Source organism: Dromaius novaehollandiae, chromosome W, assembly GCF_036370855.1.
Source record: "Dromaius novaehollandiae isolate bDroNov1 chromosome W, bDroNov1.hap1, whole genome shotgun sequence".
NCBI lineage: Eukaryota > Metazoa > Chordata > Aves > Casuariiformes > Dromaiidae > Dromaius > Dromaius novaehollandiae.
In genome coordinates this window covers 54,438,907-54,460,037 of record NC_088130.1, presented here as the reverse complement: position 1 = coordinate 54,460,037, position 21,131 = coordinate 54,438,907, and the positions used below count along the sequence as shown (strand labels likewise).

The following is a 21,131-nucleotide window of genomic DNA, read 5'->3' as shown; positions in this document are numbered from 1 at the left end:
AGCTTTCTAGTAAGATGATATGGTCTGGAAGAAGAAGGAATTCAAAATTATCTGTTCATGTTTCTTACATGTATAATACATGGAACAGCAGAACTGATAGTGGAATAGGCCAAAACCTTTTCTGCTATTTTAACTTTAAGCCTTTTCAGATCCTACAGACTTCCACAGATTATTAAAGAGACCTAGAAAAACCATTACATTTCATGTCCTGATACACTGTGTTAACCTTTGTGTATCAAAAACACAAAACATTTTTGCAAATCAGGGTACAGAAGATTTCCTTTTGAAAATCTGGGTTACTGTTGAAGATGTGTATCTATATGTAGAATGTCTTTATATACAATGTGTATGTATGTTATTTCTACCTACAATGAACAATGCACATCCATACAAAATATAGCATGATATTTATTTACTGAAACACTAAAGCCATGTAATCTTTCTACATAAATATTCCTTAAGAGGTTTCCCAGACAAATACTGATCTAGCCAAGGTCTGCTGAATTTACATTCTGAGAAAAGGAAAAACTACCAAAGTACTTAACACTTACTTTTATTCAAGCACTAAGTCATTGCACAATTATTTTAGGCATGCTTTTCATAACTCTACAGAATCCAAATCAATAGGTGTTTTGAAACTTATAAGCACTTAAGTTCTTAGACTTTTTTCTTCTACCAGAAAATTAGAATAATTTAAAAGAAAATATTTGGATAAAAAGGCTAGATTTTAATACTCCTCTCTTGCAGCATTCACCAAACACTGATCTCACTGATTTCACTAGTCAGCTAGTTTTTGCTATGCCACAGTGTATCAGACTTGGCCTGGAGTTTGTAAGGCAGCAGAAAATACTGAGTAAACATAAATGCACACCCTGTACTGGCTGTTCATTTCCTCCAAAAACTTAAAGATAACCAAGGAACAAGCTGATATCTTTGCCTCACAGATGTACCATTTAAGGATTTTTAACATCAAACAATTCAGAGTTCAGCATGTGACAGTTTTTAAGCATTGCATTTTATAATTATCATTATCATCTTCACTGTCATTAACTTCTTACATCTCTCCTTCTCTCTTGAAATAGTAACAGGATGAGGAGAATTAATAGAATGGTTCTCTGTCACACTGGCTGAAGCACATCCCACCTTAATTTTTCTTTAAAAAAAGTTAAACAGTCACTGGTATTGTTTCACTGTGTATACCAATCAAAGGGGCTCTGTAGAAATGTTTTTCTCTTGCATAATAGCATACATCTGGCTTCCTCTAGGCATGACTGTACAAGCCATTGCACAATGGAGACATGTTGAGCCTTCTCATACAGAAAAGATTTCTTACAAATGATTGATATCACTACAGGAATGAGCAGCTGATTTTGTAAGACTTTTTTTATAAGAGAAGCTAGAAAAGGCCCCATTATAGTTATCAGGATTCTGCACCTCTTTGGGTCAATCACTCAGCCATAATGAGGGACAGTGTGGTGAGGATATACATCTGGGCGTGTACGAGTACACTGAAAAGCTTTCAAAACCATTTGGGGAGCCAGACAGGAATCTCCAGCAAGTTGTGTCTAGGTCACAGACTGCTTGGTGGATAGCCTTCGGCTGGATAATATAATGGTCCTTTTGGCCTTCACTTAAAACGTGAAACAGCTGCTTTTGGAAAATGGTATCTACTCAATGCTGCACATAAGCAGGTCTTCTTAATAGTTGGTTTCACATCTGCAGTTTATTAATTCCTTCATTTCTTCAGACAAGAGGGTTTTTTATTAAAGAATGGAAATGCATAATTCACACTTTTCTATGATTAGTTTAGTGTTCATTTTGCGCTCTCTGCTGCTCTCCGCCACTCCCTGGGAGAGCCTGCAAACACTCAGTCTGGTTGAACGTTCTCTACTTTCTTGACAACGCAGTAAAAAGCTCATAGCTGGCGGGAAACACCTATTCTTCCTATGCCTGCTATTATTCTCAGCTGAATGTTGTGTCCAGAAGTTTTACCAGGTTATCTTAACAAATACAGATTTCTCCAGAGTGCTGCTGAGGTGACTGTGGAAAAGGCAAGTGACATTTTATTAGGAAAAAAGCACAGGGGGTAATTAGCTATAGAAATGGCTAATATGGATTGAATAGAAAGGATATGGATAAAGATCATTTGGATGCTACAAGTGGTTTGCTTAACATTTTTTTCCTCACATAAATAAACTATAGACCAGGTTATTTTGAGACTTAAAAATAAATTGTATTGGTTTGTAACACAACTCTCACAGATCCCAGAGGTAGTTCGGGGCAAACACTGCACCCATCTCTAAGAGAAGAAAAGAAGAATCTGAAAAGTTATAGATCAACCAGTCTAATTTTATCTTTGAAAAGCTTTTGGACAAATTATGAGTTGTCTGCTCCCATCCGACCTGCAACAGAGCAATTAGAAGAGTAAAGCCATAGGCAAAAAGTAAAGAAATAAATACTATGAAAGATGTCAGGGATGTCAGGGAAAAAAAGCAAATGGTCAGAAAAAAACATAAATTGATGAAAAATAAGCAAACTATCAACCTGGACTAGATAATGAGAAGATGTTGGAATGGAAAGACTGAAAGATTGTCAATTGTTGTACAGCGTTTTGGTCCTGCAGTGGTAACTTCAGCATTATTTCAATTTGAATTACAAGCTATTCAAGATACAGTACTGCAACTAAAAATTACACTCATGATGGTTTAAAGTGAACCTTTATACTTACTAAATGCACAAGGATCAACATTCCTAACGTACTCCCACATACTAGAAAGCAAGAATGGGTGTGGCAGACAACTCCTAGACAAAAGAATAGTCAAAACAGACTTACTAATACAAAAAATAATTTTATTACATTAGCAAATCTATTGAGCAATAACATGAGGAAGTAAGAGGGACTTTAAACCTCTTTACGTTATATTACAAACCATCAGCACTGATAAAACTGGCAATCTTTCTGTATTACTATATGACAAAACACTGAATAAACACTTAGGAATTTATGTATTAACAAAGACTATATACAACCATTAAAATGAACTTGACTGAATTTTTATTTTATTTGATGTTGTAGGATTTCTGTGCTGAGCTGCTGCATCAGCTTCACTGGCATTTGCACTTTTAATGGAGGAGGAACAGGGTGAAGAAAATCATGTAGGTCTGGTGTTTGGGATAAGTGCTCAGAAAGTTCATAAAACAAGTTCATTAACAGCAATTATGTGGGTAAGCTCATAAGAACATATAGCCATTGCATGTGGCAGCTCTTTTATTGCTATGATTGATGTAAAATAATGGCTCTCAAAGGGATGATCATTGTTGGTTTTGATAAGTTAAATCATTACACGGGCTTATTTGGATGAGGAGGTTTTCATTTGGTGGTAACACATGAAGTCCTTGCTGACTACAAATGCCCCAGAAGGTTGGTGGCCTAGGAGAAAAATCCTAGTTTCATGTTGCCAACATTTGACAAGACACTAGAGGGACGGGTTATAGTCAATAGTAGTGACTCACTGTTTTCTTTTCCTAAGGCATCTCAGCCAAATGAACCAGCAGTTCTGCCAGAGTTGCTACATGCTGCTCAGCTATTTTTTTCTTGCTCAATTTAATGGATGAGTTGTGGGAACTCAGAGCTACACGGGACAGAGCCAGACCACAGAAAGGAAAGCTTAAAACTGCTGAGCAAAATGTCACTGCAGGGTATGATAAATAGTGCAGGCATTTTTGATGCTACTTAATGATACTCATTTTGAATAACAATTATAAAATAAAAACTACATGGTGTGTCTGTCTTACATAGTTATAAAAAAAGGTTGTTTCATAGAGGAAAGATGGTGCAGTGAGGAGTAAGAGCTGAAAAAGAGGATCATGTGAGTGTTGGTTGATTCATGTTTGTGAAGGCTGGAGGCGAAAAGTATTCCCAGGCCCCTGCTACAATCTGATTTTCAGAGTACTATGGCAGATCCCACTAAGTAACATCCTCGCTGTCATGAAACACAGTAACGTAACTTTCCAAAGCCTGTCTGGAAGAGCAGGCACAAGCATTTTGCTTCCACAATCAGAACAGACGCATACGAGGGGTTGGGGTTTTTTTGATCTTGTGGCAAGGGCAGTCAGATATTGCAGTGCCTGTGATTACAGTGGTGCTTTGCACAGACTTGTTGCTTCATTTACGAAACTAATGAGAGCAGACTTGAGGTCTGGGAAGAAAGACAGTGTTTAATCTTACTGTAATAATGCATTTAATTGCATTTTCTTTCATGTTCTGAAACCGGTCCTGCCCTGCCGGGGAGCAACACCCCAGGCCGCCACCCGCCGCCCTGCACGGGCAGCCGCTGGCTCCCCCGCCCCGCCGGGCGGCTCCGCTCGCCGTCAGCCGCCGCCGGGGCGCCCGGCGCAGCCCCGAGCCCGAGCGGCACGAAATGGCGACGCGGCCACCGGCCCCTGCGGCTCACCCGCGCCGCTTCCCACCAGCACTCACTGCTCCCGCGAGGGGGTGCCGACGGCGCGGCTGCTGATGCGGCCCTGGGGAAGGCACGCCGGTAAAGGCCCCGCCCGGGCGAGCCGCCCCGCCGCCGGCGCGGCTCCTCCCCGCTGCGCCCGCCCCCAACGGCCGCCCCCCGCCGCGGCGCCATGGCAGCTCCCCGAGACTACAGCTCCCAGCATGCACCGGCCCTGCTAGCCCCGCCCCCCGGCGCCCGCGCGTCCTGTGGTGTTAAAGGTGACGCGGCCGTCACTTCCGCCGCGTGGTGCAGGCCGGGAATGCGAGTCGCGATTGGCCGGCGCCCGCCCCGCTTTTCGGCGTGCTGGGGAGCAGGAAGCGGCCACGGCAGAGCCGGCGCGGAGGGGCGAGGGGCTCCTCGCCGTAAGTACCTGGCGGAACCCCCTCCCCACCCCCGGGGCGCGCGCGCCGCCGGGGCGCGACCTGGCCGGGAATTGAAAAGGGATCGATTTAATGCGCGCTTTGATGACGTAATAACGACTAACGAGTCGGCGGTGCCGCCGAGCGCACGGCTCGGCCGGCCCCGGCCCGCTCCCCGCCTCGGGGGCGCCCCCTCGGGGTGCTTGCGCCTGCCGGCGGTCCCCCACGCTGCTCCCGGAGCGTCCGTGCCCGGCGGGCACTCGGCGCTCGCTAGGCCTTCCGCCTTCTCCCGCTCCCGGGACTCGGCGGGCGCTCATTGGTCGCTCCGTCCGGGGCGGGCTGAGCCGCAGCCGCGCGGTTGGCCGGGTTCCCTTGACTGCCACCGGCTGCCGCCAATGGGGCCGGGCCCGGGGCGCCGGCGGCGCTGTCCGGGGCCGGGCGCGGCGGCGGGGCCCGGGGGAGGCGGCGCGCGTGGCGCCCTCGCGCGGCCGGGAGGGGCCGCCGCCGGCCTCGTGGCGCCGGGCTGGGGGCGCCGCGCTGCCGGCCTCTTGTGGAGCGTTCTCCTTTTGAAATCAAACACGGAGTGTTTCCCCTCTGTCCTGACCCAAAGGAGCTGCTCTCCACAGGGCGGTTTGCCTGTCGTCCTCCCCAGGCCCGCGCGGGCTCTCCTTCTTGTGATGCCTGCGGAAGGGTGGCCAGGGCCGGGCCCCTGCTCAGCCTGTCTGCTGCAGTAGCCCTCTGCCTGCCTGCGTCCCTGTGGGGTCCCTGTAGGCAAAGGTGATGTTTCCTCTAGTGCCTGAGACAAGAGGAGTTCCTGCTGTGGTCCAGGAGCGTAGTAGTGATAATATGGCTTAAATTAAGTAGTTATTAAGAGCAGATTGTAAATTTTATGCATATCATGTGAAATTCATGTGATTTCACAAGCTGATATGGTTAAGTCAGGTCAGCAGTTGATTGAGTCTTCCAAGAAAATCTAGGTAGAGAATCAAGTAGTATAGTTTCTGTCACTCACCTGTAACTGTTAGCTGGATCTCTTCTGCCCATCTCCCTTGGTTTCTTGATTTCCCCCCCCCGCCTTGGTATTGTATTGCTCACTTCTGCATTTGAAGTACTCATGATGTCATTAGACATATGCTGCTATGTCGTTTTTCTTCAGTATCACTGAGTTTAAAATGACAATACACAAGTAATACAGTGGCAAACACTTTTTTTTTCTTTTTGTATTAAACTACTAGCTTTGTGTAAACTTTGAGGGAATTACACTTTTAACTTCAAGTCATCTATCCTTGTATGACTTGTCAAAAATGAACATGAGAATTAAACAATGAAGTAAACCATGAAGTAAATGGCTGACAATCTCCTGCGTGAGACTTATGTGGGACACCAGATGATAAAAGAAAGGCAAGAGTTGCTGGTCATCTTGGGCTCACTGTAACAGAAGTGAAGTGAAAACAGAAGGAACAGTATTCTTTCACTTTCACCTTGCCTTTCCCCTCCTCTTCTCCTAGGCTGGCCTTCTCTGAACACTTTAAGAGCCTGGCATATCTTTTGCCATCCACTTGGCAAAGTACTGATAACAGGTAGAACTAGACTTCCATAAGCAAATGCTTCTGCTCTTCTCTCTCTGTCTCCCCACCCATGGCAAAATGACTCTTCTCCATAGGACAATTTCTTTTTTTTTTTTAAGACACAAGGAAGAGTCTGTCTTTTGCTGAAAACAAAAGTTCCACAATTTACTGGTCTTTGTATATAAATAAGGCCATGCTCTACTTCGTTAACCCTAGTATGTCCTACCTGCTAGCTAAAATCAAGTGAACAATTCTGTGTTTCTGTTGGTTTTGTAGTCTATCAAATTCTAGCTAGCTGATACCTGTATACTAATTTGACTGTGCATAATATTTACCGAGTGGTACAGTATTCTTATTCTGCTGATTTATCTTTTGTAGACCAGTCCTTTTGCCATGGAAGCTGAAGAAACAATGGAATGCATCCAAGAGTTCCCCGAACATTATAAAGTTATTTTGGATAGACTGAACGAACAACGTGAACAGGACCAGTTTACAGATATCACTCTGATTGTAGATGGTACGTATAGGCCTCTGAATCAGTTGGTATACCGAGAATTCTGAAAGCTGTGCTGGGAATCTGTCCATTTTTTTCACAGGTCAGCTGTCAAACTGGACTGCTTAATAAATAAATAAATAAACCATCCTGGTTCTGTACAGGTCTGCAAGTTGCATGCAGACTTCCTTCTTTCCTTCCGAAACCTTGGAGTGAACAGAATGGTTAACTGCCTCCAGCAGTGGTTAATAAGAGTGCTTCTGCTTTCCCAAACAATGGGCTAAGTATTTTCAGAAAGAAGTCCACTTTGAAACTGCTGTACTATATTTAAGATGTTGTCTAAGTATTTCCAAAACATTGTTAAAATATTTCTCCCTAACTTGAGCCAACTGCTTGCATGTAGAGAACTTGTAGGAACTTTTGCGCTTGCCCCTTGAAACAAGATTGCCTATTTGCTTCTCTGGTATCTGCCCGCTATTGTAATGTAGAATTAAAATAAGGTACAAGAATTCAACTTTCTATGTGTTCTAAAGACATAAATATAAGCTTAATAAGCACTTGCATCTTCTGTCTCCTTTTATTTCATAAGAAAATGAGGTGTTTAATATATCACATAAGGCTATTTCTTATCTTATCCTGAAGATGTCTTAGAATGGATGAGCCCCTCAAGGGATGATGGGCAGCATCCACCAGGACAGATCTAGCTGGAGTAAACCCAGTTGAACTCCCTTGGGGGGGAAAGGCCCTGGATTAGAAAAAGGGAAACAAACTGGGAAAAGATTACTTTTCTGGAATCTATCACCATAGTTTCACTAGCAGTGCTTGCTCAGAACTTTCCTGGCTCCTGCTCTAGCATTAACGAATCTTTTGTGGTGAGCAAAACTATTTTCTTGTGCAGCTGTGTAGTTCTAATCGAGGTTGTTTCTCATATCTCTTTCCTGTGGAGTGTTACGAATGTTCGTGTCTGTGCCCAGGAGAAGGCCGGTGATGGGGAATGCCCAACCTGGAAAACAGGAAGGACAGCAGAACTACAAGGGTGTCTATGCTGACTGAAGTGGTGCTGAAATGTAGTGGTCTGTAAGCGCAGTAGAAACAGAGGACAACTTGGATAAAACCTGAGAGCTGAGCCTAAAACATAGCAAGGGGGAAAAGTTCTCACAGAAATTGCCCACAACTTAAATATCTGAAAGAGAGGGACTCTGCAGTGAATTAGTCTTCCAGCTGATTGAGTTGCAGAGCTTCAGCAAGGTCAGTGATGTGAGCAAGGCTTTGCTCAAGAAAGGACAGACTGCCTACAATAATATCCCATGTTGCAAGGAGCTACATTAAGTGACTATGTGCTTCTAGGATGGATTTGTAGCCTAGGTTCTGCAGCCATTCTCTTTTCTGCATCTGTTCTGCATCTGTGATTGTTCTTTACTATGAATAAGGAAGGTATTATCCTGAACTGAAATTTTATGTCTCTAGGTCACCATTTCAAAGCTCACAAGGCAGTTCTTGCTGCCTGTAGCCAGTTCTTCTACAAATTCTTCCAAGACTTCACTCAGGAGCCTTTGGTGGAGATAGAAGGTAATCTGATTTATGCAAATAAAAACCTTTACAGTTCTGAATTCAATCTGGAAATTAATGTGTTGTTGGTGGCATGGACCGATGTGCATGGTTGGTTTTATAGTTAGCTTTCTGAATATCAGTTCTTGAGTTGTTCTGAGGCAGCTATTGGCACTGGAAGAAACTACCCTTGAAGAAAACTTTAAAACAAACAAACAAACCCCCCCAAATCTTTTGGAAGGGGAATTGTGTTCTCTTTTCCTATATGTTCCTAATAGAGGTTGCAGTCCCTATGTGTTTTTAGGACAGCCCAATATATCAACCTTTTCCTTGATAACAGCCATACTGGTCAGACCAAAAAGACCCCCAGTGGTGGTCAGTGGCAGATGCCTTGGCGGAGTGAAGAATAGGAGAGACACGGAGCAATACTTCCCTGGTAGGCACGTCAGCCTCCAGTAACTTGCTGCTCAGAGGTCTCTTGAACACAAAAAATATCATCTCTGTCTCAAATGAATGGTCTTTTGCGGGGGGGGGGAGATTTTTATTCTTCCTTTATGATTATCTTAGTGGCTTGACTCTGTAGATTTTCCAGGTTTCCATGTTTCTACAGTAGACTGCTTAATCCAACATGAGCCTTTCAAGAGTGTCAGCTTCATGAAATGGGCAGCCACAGTATTATGAGCCTAATGCTGGGTAGGCAAGAATGCAAGACTTGTCAGACAGATAAGACTGAATGAAACTGTTGTTTTTCTTGCTTCTAAACAGGCGTAAGTAATATGGCATTTCGTCACCTAATTGAGTTCACCTACACAGCAAAACTAATGGTCCAAGGTGAGGAAGAGGCAAATGATGTTTGGAAAGCAGCAGAGTATCTACAGATGTTAGAAGCAATCAAAGCACTTGAAATCAGGTAAACTCATAGGTCTGGCTTTCCTCCTAACCACTGAAATGCCATGTCTGAGGAATCTTTTTACCAGAGCTAGCTGCTAGTATTTTGCAGCACTGTTCCTTATCCTGGAGCCTCCTAAACTTCTGTAGGACCATATACACTTCTACAGTAAGGTACGAGTAGGAATTATAAAGGTTAAAAAGTGAATGTCGCATTCTTTGGATTGGAACTCAATGGCAAATGACATGGCTAGCAAATGTTGCAGTTACTGTAGGCTATGACTTTGTGGTAACTAATACCAGGTCCCTGCCCATACCTGATTCAGAGTAAGTTTGCTGAGTGCACGGTGACAGTATGTGTCTTGTAATTAGTCTGCATTAGCGAGTTTGTGCTGGTGTTTTGATTTCACATAGCTTTTTACCATTTGTGAGAGAATAGGCAGTGATCTTAAAGCTTCTTGGTGAAAAATAATCTCAAATGTCTTGAACAGATGTAATAGTTATAACCAGTTTTATACTGGATCAACACTTAATCAAATATTGCTGTGCCACCTTCTATCCAATGCTAGGAACTGTTTTCTGTCACCAAACCACAACCTGAGAAAAGCAGGTGCAATTCCCATCATGCTGTTTTCCTTTCCTTTCACTCTTAAACACAGAATATTGTAATGTCCTCATTCCTTCTGTATGCTGTACTGCTCTTCCATCATGAAAGCAGAGAGGGGGACAATAAATGGTTCCTGGTCTTACAGTCATCCTTGCTGTCTTTTCTAAACCTTCTGAGATGCCTTTGTGTCAAGCTTAAGGAAAGGCTTTTGGTTCTTCATCTCCCCATAAACACATTAGCCAAGGGGACAGCACTGGGCCAGAGTTCTTACAGTGGCACCAACTAATGTTTTGTTTAAAACCTCCATAACATGGTACATTGGAAATTAGATTTTTTTTTCCCCAACATCCATGTTTATTTTTAAGTACTTACTCTGTGGATTGCCAGCAGAGCTGAATAAGCGTGCAGGGTTTTTTTTGGTTTTGTTTTGTTTTTCCTATATAGAAAAGATAGAGGATTGTGCATTTCTGGTCCTATCCTCTTACTCCCTTCTCTTCCTCCCACTTTCTTGGACATTATCAAGATTAAGCCTAGCAGCATCAAAATATCTTTTTTCATTTGGGGGGAGGGGGAGAGAAACTAAAAAATACTCCAGAGTTTTTTGTTTCCTTGAGAAATTGAAAATAAACTTGAAAAAGTGTGTTTTAATCAGTATAACTTTGAGCCAGTGTACACTGGTGGAGCTGTTGGAATGGGATCCAGATTAGCCCATTGAACTAAACCGTCCAGCCTGCAATTATTTCCCACTGTCGTATAACATTATGCAGTTTATTTGTTGTCCATCACTAGTAAATGTTGTAATTCTTAAGTTACGAGGAAACAAATGTTTTGTTCAACAGACACACATGCAAGCCATTTTTTGATTAGAATTATTTCTATAATCTATAGAATTATAGATTTTTTTTTTTTTTTTTTTTTGAACAGGAGGAGGAAGAGAGCTGGAGTTTTTAAGCCCAGAAAATTGAAGAAATTGACTCTCTCCTCATCCCAGTATGAAGGTTTTTCTCATCTCAGCAGTCAGCTGTGTACTTTCCTGAAGTATGAGATGTGATTATAATCACTGTTTGAAGTCACAGCTGTATGTTTTTCTAACAAGTCATAGGCACTGTGGGCAATCATGTACTCTCCAGGGCTTAAAAAAGAAGGTGAATAGTGTAGGAAGGACTTGAATCTCATTTCTGAGAAGGCAGGCCAAAGAGCTCCCCTCTTCAGGGAAGTTTTCTTCCTAAGAGCAGAATTTCACAAGTTTCTTGGATAAACCTTTGTGATTAGGCTTACTGGTCTTTCTTTTTGATATGTTTATCTTTTAAGCAGAGCTTTTGAAAACGCTTCAGTCTCATGTCAGAGACTCCACAGCTTTAACCATACTATTTTACAGCTGTAGGAAATACAGATTAGGACAAATGATCTTCTGAAATGCATGCAGATTATGTGGTCTTTCATCGTTCAGCTCCTTTGAGAAACAGCTAGAAAGTGTTTAATGCAGAAGTTCAGTATCAGGCAGGAACTGTTAGGTAAGTGCTGGTGGATCTTAACCATTTTTATGCAAATGCTTTACAGGAACAAAGAAAATTCATCACCCTTAGAATCAAATCAAACGCAAGGTAAAAATAAACCGAAAAAGAGGAAGATAGCTGAAACCTCTAATGTTATCACAGAAACATTGCCATCTGCAGAATCGGAGCCTGTTGAAATTGAGGTTGAGATTGCTGAAGGGACAATTGAAGTGGAAGATGACAGCATTGAAGCACTTGAAGAAGTGGCTTCTGCAGAGCAATCCATAAAGTACATACAGACTACTGGTACATCAGATGAATCAGCTTTGGCTCTTTTGGCAGATATCACCAGCAAGTATCGTCAGGGAGAGAGAAAATGCCAGATCCAAGAAGAAGGTGACAGTGCAACTGATCCCTCGTGCAAACAGGTAGAAGGTATTGAAATTGTGGAACTTCAGCTGTCACACGTGAACAATTTATTCCGCTGTGAGAAATGTAACCGTTCGTTTAAATTGTTTTACCATTTTAAGGAACACATGAAAACACACTCTACTGAGAGTTACAAGTGTGACATATGCAATAAAAGGTACCTACGAGAGAGTGCTTTGAAACAGCACCTCACCTGTTACCACCTTGATGAAGGTGGCGCCAGCAAGAAGCAAAGACCTGGCAAAAAAATACATGTATGCCAGTACTGTGATAAACAGTTTGACCATTTTGGACACTTTAAAGAGCACCTTCGGAAGCACACAGGTAAGAGCACTTTCCTTTACGTGTGGCTTTGGCTCCAGCATTTTGCATGTTTTGGTGAAGTAGAGAATATGTTAAGAGAAACACGGGAGCATTAACAGTGCATTAACAATATTTGGCTTCTAGTTAAACTAAAATGTTTATTTCTTCTCCCTGCCCTCCTATAAACTGTGAGGAATAGATGTTGTGGCAATTTATTTATATAATTTTTTTAAAGCTATTCCAAATACGCACCTTTTTAAAAGAAAGCCCTAATGATGCTTCTTTCCCAAGTGTATTAAATTTTAAAGACTCTTTTTGAAATTGGTTCTTGAGGCATGTTTACTTCTCAAAGTAGTTAACTTAGATGCTTTTATTTTCACAATTCTATTAATACACTTTTCTGTTGAAATGAGATCTGAATTGTGAGCTTATTAATGGAATACAGTTTGGAGGACTTCTGGGCAAATGCCCATCGGTGCATTAGGCATAAACAAAATCATAGGTGAGATATCCAGAGCAATAAGGAAAGTTTAAACAAGCTGGTACAAAAGAAAGTTGTTAGGTGGGTAGTTTATTTGTTCATCTGTTCACTGACACAGCAAAACATTTCTATCAACTGTAGTAGACTTGTTATTGTAAAATCTGCCTCTCTAAAATCTGGATAGCATCTTTTGAGTACAAAATGACTCATGCTCCTTCTTCCTTCCTTGTAATACGGAAGGTTAACATGCTACTTCATCTCATTGAAAAGTTTGTACTATCTGTACAGGTACTGAACATTTTGTAAGCAATTATGAATATAAAATATATATGGGACCTGATTCTCCAGATGTTTTTAATGTCAATCACAAGTCATCAGGAAGAATTTAATGGAGGGTAGCAGCCCTATTCTTTTGCAGTTTGTTTTTGTTGTTAAAGCCTTCTAATTAGAACTTCTTTGTATCTGTGTATGGGACTCCTGGGTGTTGATATATGACACTGTATCCTGTCTACTCTCAATAGCCACTTAAAAGTAGCCATTATAAAAAGGCTTTAAAAAATCCCTATCCCCTACAAAGGAGGGGATGTTTCTTCATTAGGACCAAGCCAAGTAAAGGTACATAGAGAAGTCTTTTCAAAGCAAAGTTTGTGGTAGGTTACCAGAGTGATCCAAATATCACCACATGTTGGTTACTGTCGCAGCAAAGGGTTCTGGGGACAAAGCAACTTAGCACATCACAGGAAATGCAGGAAAAAACCTTCTATTGAACTGAAAGCTTTCCAAGCTCTGAATTCTGTGTGGCATTGATTGAAAACTAAAGTAAAATTAAAAGGCTGAGGATAAAATGTCCTACAGTGTGTGTGATCCTGTTGCTGCTTATTTACAAAACAGCAATAAACTGAAAGTAGCAAATGATGAAGAAATGGTGAAGAAAGACAGCCTATCAACGTAGGTAATCGTGTCTGATTAAAATTTGACGTTGCCGTTGTTCTTTCTCTTGTCTCAGCAGAAGAAAGTAGAAAGGAGAATCATGAAGTTTTTCTCGCACACATGCATACAGAGCCTTAAGCAGCTTCTGTCTCTCTAAGAATCTGAGTGAGAATAGAATCAATATGTCCCTGGCCAGATGGTGGCTTACTCCGAGACAATTGCCTTCAATATCATGTAACTCTGAAAGTATTAACAATATCATCTCCACAGCTTATAAAGAGGGAGGCTTTTTGGCCTGATCTCGTGATTATCTTTTTCCCCATTAGGAGAATGAATGAGATTTCACTTAAAATCATAAGTAACTCACAGGAGGACAAATTCTGCAAGGCTGCACTTAAATAATGTATATCCATTGAAGTCAATAGCTCTAACTTGTCTTATACAAGAAGAACAATTTACTTGTATAGAAGTTATTGTAAGAATGAAGCTGCTTCTCTGAAAATGTCTGTCTGATCTTGGTATTTTACAAAGCTTGTATCCCCTGGCAGAAAGAGACACTGAACAACTTTGATTCCCTCTGATTTGACTGGGAATTTTGACTGCTGAGTATTTCTCAAACAGGCCTTTTTGATTTTATATATATATAGATACATAGATATAGATATTTTTCCCTTTTATGAAGGGCGCGTGTACTCATGTGAGCAAAGATGGAAGTGAAGGAGTTACAGTTCCAAGCTGTCAAACTAATGAGCTCTGTAACTGCAGTAATCTAGACACAAAAAATATAAACTTAGGAAAATTTAATTAAGGTCTTTGCCATTCTGTGGTAAATCTAAGTTTTATGGGAAGTGTACTTCAAACTGCAGATAACATCATCCATAGAAGTGAATAATGGACATATAAATGGTTTGCATGCCTTGAATAAATGCTACCAAGCAACTCCTTTGATACACTTCTTCCTTAGGTATTTTAGTGGAAAAAAATAGCTGGGTTTACTAATATTTCCCTCTAAACCCGATTTAAATATTGATGTAGTATCTTTATGGTAACGAATGAATTAATTGGCATTTCCCACATATTAGGCAAATAAAAATCATTGTGTGTACTTTTATGAAGAACTCTGAATTTCTTTTGGGGAGGTTAAAAAGCATTTATTTGGGGGAAGCTCTTTCCTGTATCTGTAAGATTTTAAAGGATCAGCACTATAGCGGACAATCTCCTCTCAGAATAAGAGCAGATCTCACTTGATAAGACTAAACTAATGATTGGGTGACACACTGGGGAAGAGGAACAAGTTGTCAGCTTTTTATCGAGCTCAGTTTCAGAAAAACACAACTTGTGAGCATAAGCTGAGTTATAACTCTTGAAAATAAAACTTTATTATTTAAATACTTCCTTCCTGAATAACAGGTGACTGTATAATTACTAGAGCTCAGTCTTTAACTGTAATTATTAAGTCAAAATATATTGCTATTCTGTGAAATAATTTAATGAAATAGCAGCTATTTCTCTAAGTTCCATAAATACCCAGCTATACTTTAAATGGCACCTGTAATTATGTTAAATTGTCTTTTTCTAAATGAGAGTTTTGACTTCACATTAGGTTTGCCCTTTTATTTACATAAGTAAAGGTTATATAAACTGCCTTTCTCTTATTCTGTAGAATACTCTAGTTGGCCACCTCTTAACATTTTTAAATGTTTTCCCCCAAGTCTTTACAGCATGTTTCTCATTCTATACAAAAGGGGGAGGTGAAAAAGGGAAAGCTGACAGAAAGCTGTGTTTTTCATATATACTTATAAATCCCTGTGCCTGTCTTACTAGGTGAGAAACCATTTGAATGTCCAAACTGCCACGAACGTTTTGCTAGGAATAGCACACTCAAATGTCACTTGACAGCCTGTCAGTCTGGAGCTGGAGCTAAAAAGGGAAGAAAGAAGCTGTATGAATGTCAGGTGAGTAGTAAAAGTAGGGTCTGAGGCTAGTCACCTGCTTCCTGTGTTGAGGAAGCATGGGAATACTGAGTTGGAAAGGCAATGAGAAATAGTTCTTGGAGACATAAACCCACTCTAGTAAAATAACTATAAGGATCACATTCAACTATAACATGCAGATAAGTTCTTACATCTAGGTAGTTCCATTTAACACGTGGAGCTTCATAACACTTTGTTAATCATAGAGATGCTTGTGGGTAGGTATGTGTTTAGCTGCATTTTACTGATCTTTCTGCTTCCTTTTCAAGGTTCTTGATGCACTGACCTAGGCCTTTCCTGCTTGTGAGCATGCTTCACTAAAGTCCAAAATGCAAAGTACTATTTTATTTCCTATTTTATTGTTCTTCTGTTTGATACCCAATATCTTGACTCTGTCTGGAAAGTCATTCCAACTCATGACAATCTGTAGTGTCTCTTAAGTGGACATAAATGCTGTAAATGGATAGCTGAGTTATTGGATGCTACTTATAACTGACGTTCTAAAAGCTGTTCAGAAGAATATTACTTAGCTTTTAATAATCAGCTTTCAAAAGCTGGAAGTGTGAGAACTGAGATTGGTTGTAGGACTTTTATTTACCTTTTTGCTGTACCAACACTTACAGTCTTTAAAAGAACACAAATGTTTTGGGGTTTTTTGTTGTTTGTTTTTCCCCCTTAAGACTCTCAGCTCATTCAGTTAACAGAACAGCTATGCTTTGAGGTTAAATTGGGTTGCATATTGAGGAAATTGCTGGACATCAGCTTTATTTGTCTCAAAAGAGAGGGTGATCTCATTCATAGAAAGTAGAGAACACATTAGGAGATAAATGAATTCTTTGTGTTATTAATCAAATCATTTAACCAGAAGTTTCACTGGTGCTGTTACATCATTTAGTAGTTATGCTACTCTGAAGTTAGTCCTTGAGAGCGCAACTGTCTTAATGATAAATTTAAGTCTATAGGTCTTGGACATAAGAACTACTTATACAGTTGTACATAATAGTTTCAAACTGAATGTACTGTTTTGTCTTTGCAATCCTTCAGTTTAATTGCTTTGGTTTATAGCTTTCTGTTTCTAAGGTGATACCACTTCCTTCTTTCACAACTGTTGTATGGATTGATGTTTCTTAAGCCCTCAGCAACTACAGTAGTTCTTAAATTTTTCATAAACCTTTCTGACTCTAGAACTGAATTTGAATAGTCATCAATAAGAAAATCTTAGCTCACTGAACAAAGAGGAGAAAACAAAACTATATTTGTTCAATGAGCACTTTTGGTGCTTTTTGCGTATTCTGTGTACTGAGTTAGGCCAAGGTTTATGGCAAGAATGGTAATTATGTACTTAGGCATTAGCGATAGTCATTGCCTTAATGTAATGACTGACTAATTTTGAGTGCTTGACTGTAAGATTAGTATTTTAAAGAGTGTAAATACAGCTTCCTTCTTTTTGAAGTGCAAACTGGGGGTGGGGGAATGCATCACTAGCTTGGTTTTATCAGTCTGCAACAGCAAAATGGTGATATCTAGCTCCATTTCAGAAACCTGTTCCTTGAGTTAATCCCTGTCAGATATTCCATTGTCTTTCTGTGTTTATTGCTGAAAACTAGGAGGAGATGGAACCCTTTGTTTCAAAAATATTTGCTGACAGTGAAGGAGTGTTGAAACTTGCGTTCTTTGCTTCTTTCTACAGCCCAGAACACTAGCATGGACAAGACTCTTGAGCCTGTTTCTTTACCCCAAGCACAACTCTGTGCCACTTCTTTGTCTCTTCCATCCTGGCACCTCATCCATGTCTGCAGTGTCCTTTTGTATCATTTTCAAGGTGCTTACCTCAGTGCCAGCTAAAAGAAATGTGCTCAAGTGCTTTCTGAAAACAATGCATCTGCAGTGTAGGCAGCACTTTCAGCTGAAAGAGACTTAAGGGATGACATTTTCAGAGATCTCTTATCTGCTGAAATCACTCTTTGCATATTTTTTGAAATGGCAAAATAGGAGAGTTTGCTCTAGCCAGTTAAACCTCAATGCTATGAACAAATGAAAGCTGACGAGGAAAAGTTGGCTAGTGGTACTGCATCTAGAACTTTAGTAAAAGGACAGTTTGTGTTATAGTTTCATCACACAGTATTTTTATATAAATAGCTTTCCACCCAAAATTCTAGCACCAGAATTTTATTGGGGCATGATTCTGTATGTGAATTTCACATGATAAGTTTAAATTAAGAAAGTGGTCAAATGCTGCACAGATGCATAAATTCTGGAGGTATCCTGTGTATGTGTAACTGTGATACACTGTTTCTTAAGAAAAACACACACAGCCCCCAAAAAGCAGGCATTCTGTGTGTTTGAAGTTGTCTTTACAGCTTTGACCTCTAACATGCATTTTTTTTTTAATCCAAGTAGCAAGAAGCTACACTATGTAAAGCCATGATGTGCAATAGACAGTATGCTTTGTCATATTTCAGTTGTCACTGTTTAACATACTGTATCTTTGTTTCAGGTGTGTAACAGTGTGTTCAACAGCTGGGATCAATTTAAAGATCACTTGGTAATACACACAGGTGACAAACCCAACCACTGTACCTTATGTGATTTGTGGTTCATGCAAGGCAGTGAGCTGAGAAGGCACCTCAAAGACATACACAATATTTCAGAACGAATAGTGACGGAAGAAGTTCTTCCAGTGGAAGCTGTGGAAGCAGAACCAGTAACGTCAATGACTATAATAGAACAAGTGGAGCAAGTCCATGTGCTACCAGTAATTCAGGTACAAGTGGATCCTGCACAAGTAACTGTGGAACAGATGCACCAGGATCTCATACAAGACAATCAAGTGAAAGGCACACAGATAGATGAACTGCAAGAACAGGTACAAATTAGTTACTTGGAAGTTGAACACATTCAGACTGAACAAGGTGCTGAGGTTCATGTGGAGCAGTTACATGTTGAGCATGTAAATCAAATACAAATGGAAGAAGTACAGGCAGAACTTATAGATGGAACAGACCTTGAACAAGTAGAATATGAAAATGTTGATCAAGGAGAAACAGAAGAAAAGGAACCTAGTCCAGTAGAAGATGCAGATAAGGAAGATCATGAACACGCTGAAGACTTAAAAACTCAGCAATTAGTAGACACACAGAATGAAAAGGTGGATGACTAGGACAAATAACCACACTGCGCAGATTTAGGAATGAAATACCAAATTATTTTTGTTAACTTCTACATTGGTTTTTGCACCGTCAGTGATCAGCTTTCCAATATGTTGTCCTTAGGAAGCTGGAGAAGTGGACCAAAGTTATTTTTCTTCATGTACAACTAAATATCTCTTATACATGAGAAATAGCTTTCCCATTCACATAGTACCAAGGAACAGAAACTACCACAGAGATGAATAGCTTTGTGAGGATTTTAACAATGAATTGCCTGTATCACTGTTCTACCATGCCAAGGTATATATAAAAGTAATTTGACCTCTTTTCCTCTTGCCATAGAATCGAGCTCTTGTTACAGATCTGCAGGGTGTCTGCAGCAGAAGAATTAGTTAAAATCTGGTGGGTTCTAATGTAAATGGCCAATTGGATACCTTTGAATTTTCTAGGCAAACTGTTTGCCATCCAACAGCAGTGCTGTGTCCTAAGAGAATCCTTGCTTTCTCTTAATCTGAGGAGCTTTCTGTCAACCTGGTACTTCTGAACTTTCAGGCTGGGGAGAAATCATGGAGGTCTTGGAGCACAAAAATCCTGTGCCTTTTCAACACTGACTGATTAAACTTCCACAAAGCTCCTAGAGTGTTCAAGAACCTAGTGCGGTTAAAGGCAATGTAGGTAATGTTATAGTGCTTTATATTTTTGCTTAAAATTGTCAGCAACTGATTTTTTGCATTCAATTTAGATTGGGGGAGGGGGTTGAGGGAGAAAGTGGATTCCACATGGAGGCAGTGGGACACTTTAAAAGGGACACTTTAAAATAGGAAAAGCCCAGTAGGATCTGTGGTAAACATGAGCTGGAAGAAAGCATCCTACTACCAGACTCCTCTTTTATAAATTTTTCATTTTTAAAAATGACTATGTTTAAACATAGAGAAAGACTTGTCTATATGGTATCAGGTTCCTGGGGTTTTTTGAAATGAAATTCTGACACTTGACACAAAGATGTTGTGCTAAAAATAAACTTAAAAGCCATAGGTATGAGTGTTAAACTGTGGATTAAAAAGTAGGAGTGTAAATATTTTAATCAATATTAGACAACAAAACAATACCAACCATGAAATGTTGCATTATTTCCTTCATCCAATAAGTTAGGAAACAATTGAGTGAGGAGATGACTGTTTTACAGAGCAATTACAGTGCCAGGTCCAAGTGTTAGGAATCAATCTCATTCTGATAAGATAATAGTTCATTACTGTAAAATTACATTTGTTTAGTAAATACTGATCTGGCTGTATTTTTCAAGATGCTCAGAACTTCTCATTTTCAATTATTGCCTTGAGATTAGAGGTGTTTCATATATCTCAAACTTCTTTCCCTTAACTGAAGGGGTAAAATTATGCAAGAGTTCTCTAATGCTCTGAGTAATCCTATAGATCTTAATTAAGATTTATATTCTTAATTAAGAAGTGTCAGTCTTCTCCAAGCGCAGATTTCCTCAGACTTGTTCAAATGTTTTTATGTAGTCTCACTCAAAATGATTCTTGTGTTTTGTCATACCATCTGAGAAACTGTTGCACAACAAACATGGATCTTGATTAAAATTGAAACAATTTGATTAATATAACTTGGATTCTTTCTTTTTATGATGCTTTAAACTTTGTTTTTTCTAAAATGCAAAAAATGTGATGAGATTTTGAGCAGAGGGGAGAATGTGGCCCAGTGTTAATAATGAAAGTAAAAGCTGGCATTTGTATTTATACATGGCTTCTGATAAATCATCGCACCCAGTTTAAGTTTTTAATCATTTAAAAACATCATCTTAAATAAGCAGTTTACATTTTTGATGGAATTTATTTAGGTGGATTGATTTCTGTTAGCTCCTGCTCCATTCTTTGGTAACAAGCAGGGGACAACAGCCTGCTTAGTTAGCTGCACAACTGATTTTTCTTTTAGGCAGTTTTAAAGCTATGCGTATAAATACAAGATCTGTATCTGTGGAATTAAATGAACAGAATGGCCGGGTGTCTAACCAATGGAACTAAAACATAGATAATTAAAGGTCCCAGATGAACTGAGAAGTTGTGTGGTATTTGTAACAGGGCCATGCTTTGGTAAGTACAGTTGAGATTTTTGTTCTGTGTTTGATCTCCCCTTTTCAGCAGCTGTCAGCTTTCTAAGTGAAACAGCTCTCAAACTAGGGAGCAGGGAAGGGATGTTCTGCTGCTGCACCCAGTGCCACCTCTATCCAGATTCCAGCTGAGCCTGGGAGCGTGTTGGGAGACTGTGCAATCCCTTATATCTTCAGCAAGGGAAGGAGAGGAAGCCAGGCCACTTTCTTCCTGTGCAGAGAAGGAGCCCAGGTCCTAATTGGGATTTGTACCCACAGTGTTTCTTTCTGAGGTGCT

At 40.3% G+C, this 21,131-nt stretch overlaps 1 protein-coding gene and 1 long non-coding RNA gene across 6 annotated transcripts; one reads left to right on the top strand and one right to left on the bottom strand.

Annotated features, from left to right (window-relative positions):
* Window positions 1-537: 537 nt before the first annotated feature.
* LOC135324499 (uncharacterized) lies at window positions 538-4,548 on the bottom strand. Its single transcript, XR_010385871.1, has 2 exons — window positions 2,729-4,548; window positions 538-2,040 (listed from the first exon to the last, which is right to left on the bottom strand). It is a non-coding gene; the product is annotated as an uncharacterized LOC135324499 (long non-coding RNA).
* A 163-nt stretch (window positions 4,549-4,711) lies between these two features.
* On the top strand, window positions 4,712-20,797 carry LOC135323453 (zinc finger protein 131-like). 5 transcript variants are annotated; one of them, XM_064501029.1, is made up of 9 exons: window positions 6,819-6,946; window positions 7,026-8,170; window positions 8,390-8,491; window positions 9,236-9,380; window positions 10,890-11,003; window positions 11,526-12,214; window positions 15,429-15,559; window positions 17,268-17,399; window positions 18,075-20,797. In XM_064501029.1, the coding sequence occupies exons 4-9, from the start codon at window positions 9,247-9,249 to the stop codon at window positions 18,735-18,737; spliced, it is 1,863 nt and encodes a 620-aa protein (XP_064357099.1). In that variant the 5' UTR covers window positions 6,819-6,946; window positions 7,026-8,170; window positions 8,390-8,491; window positions 9,236-9,246; the 3' UTR covers window positions 18,738-20,797. The 5 variants fall into 5 exon arrangements, with proteins under 5 accessions (XP_064357101.1, XP_064357100.1, XP_064357098.1 ...); XM_064501030.1 differs by lacking the exons at window positions 7,026-8,170; window positions 10,890-11,003; window positions 17,268-17,399 and adding an exon at window positions 4,741-4,864 and having other exon boundaries at window positions 6,808-6,946; window positions 11,526-11,889; window positions 11,992-12,214; XM_064501028.1 differs by lacking the exons at window positions 7,026-8,170; window positions 17,268-17,399 and adding an exon at window positions 4,741-4,864 and having other exon boundaries at window positions 6,808-6,946.
* The last annotated feature ends 334 nt before the right edge of the window (window positions 20,798-21,131 follow it).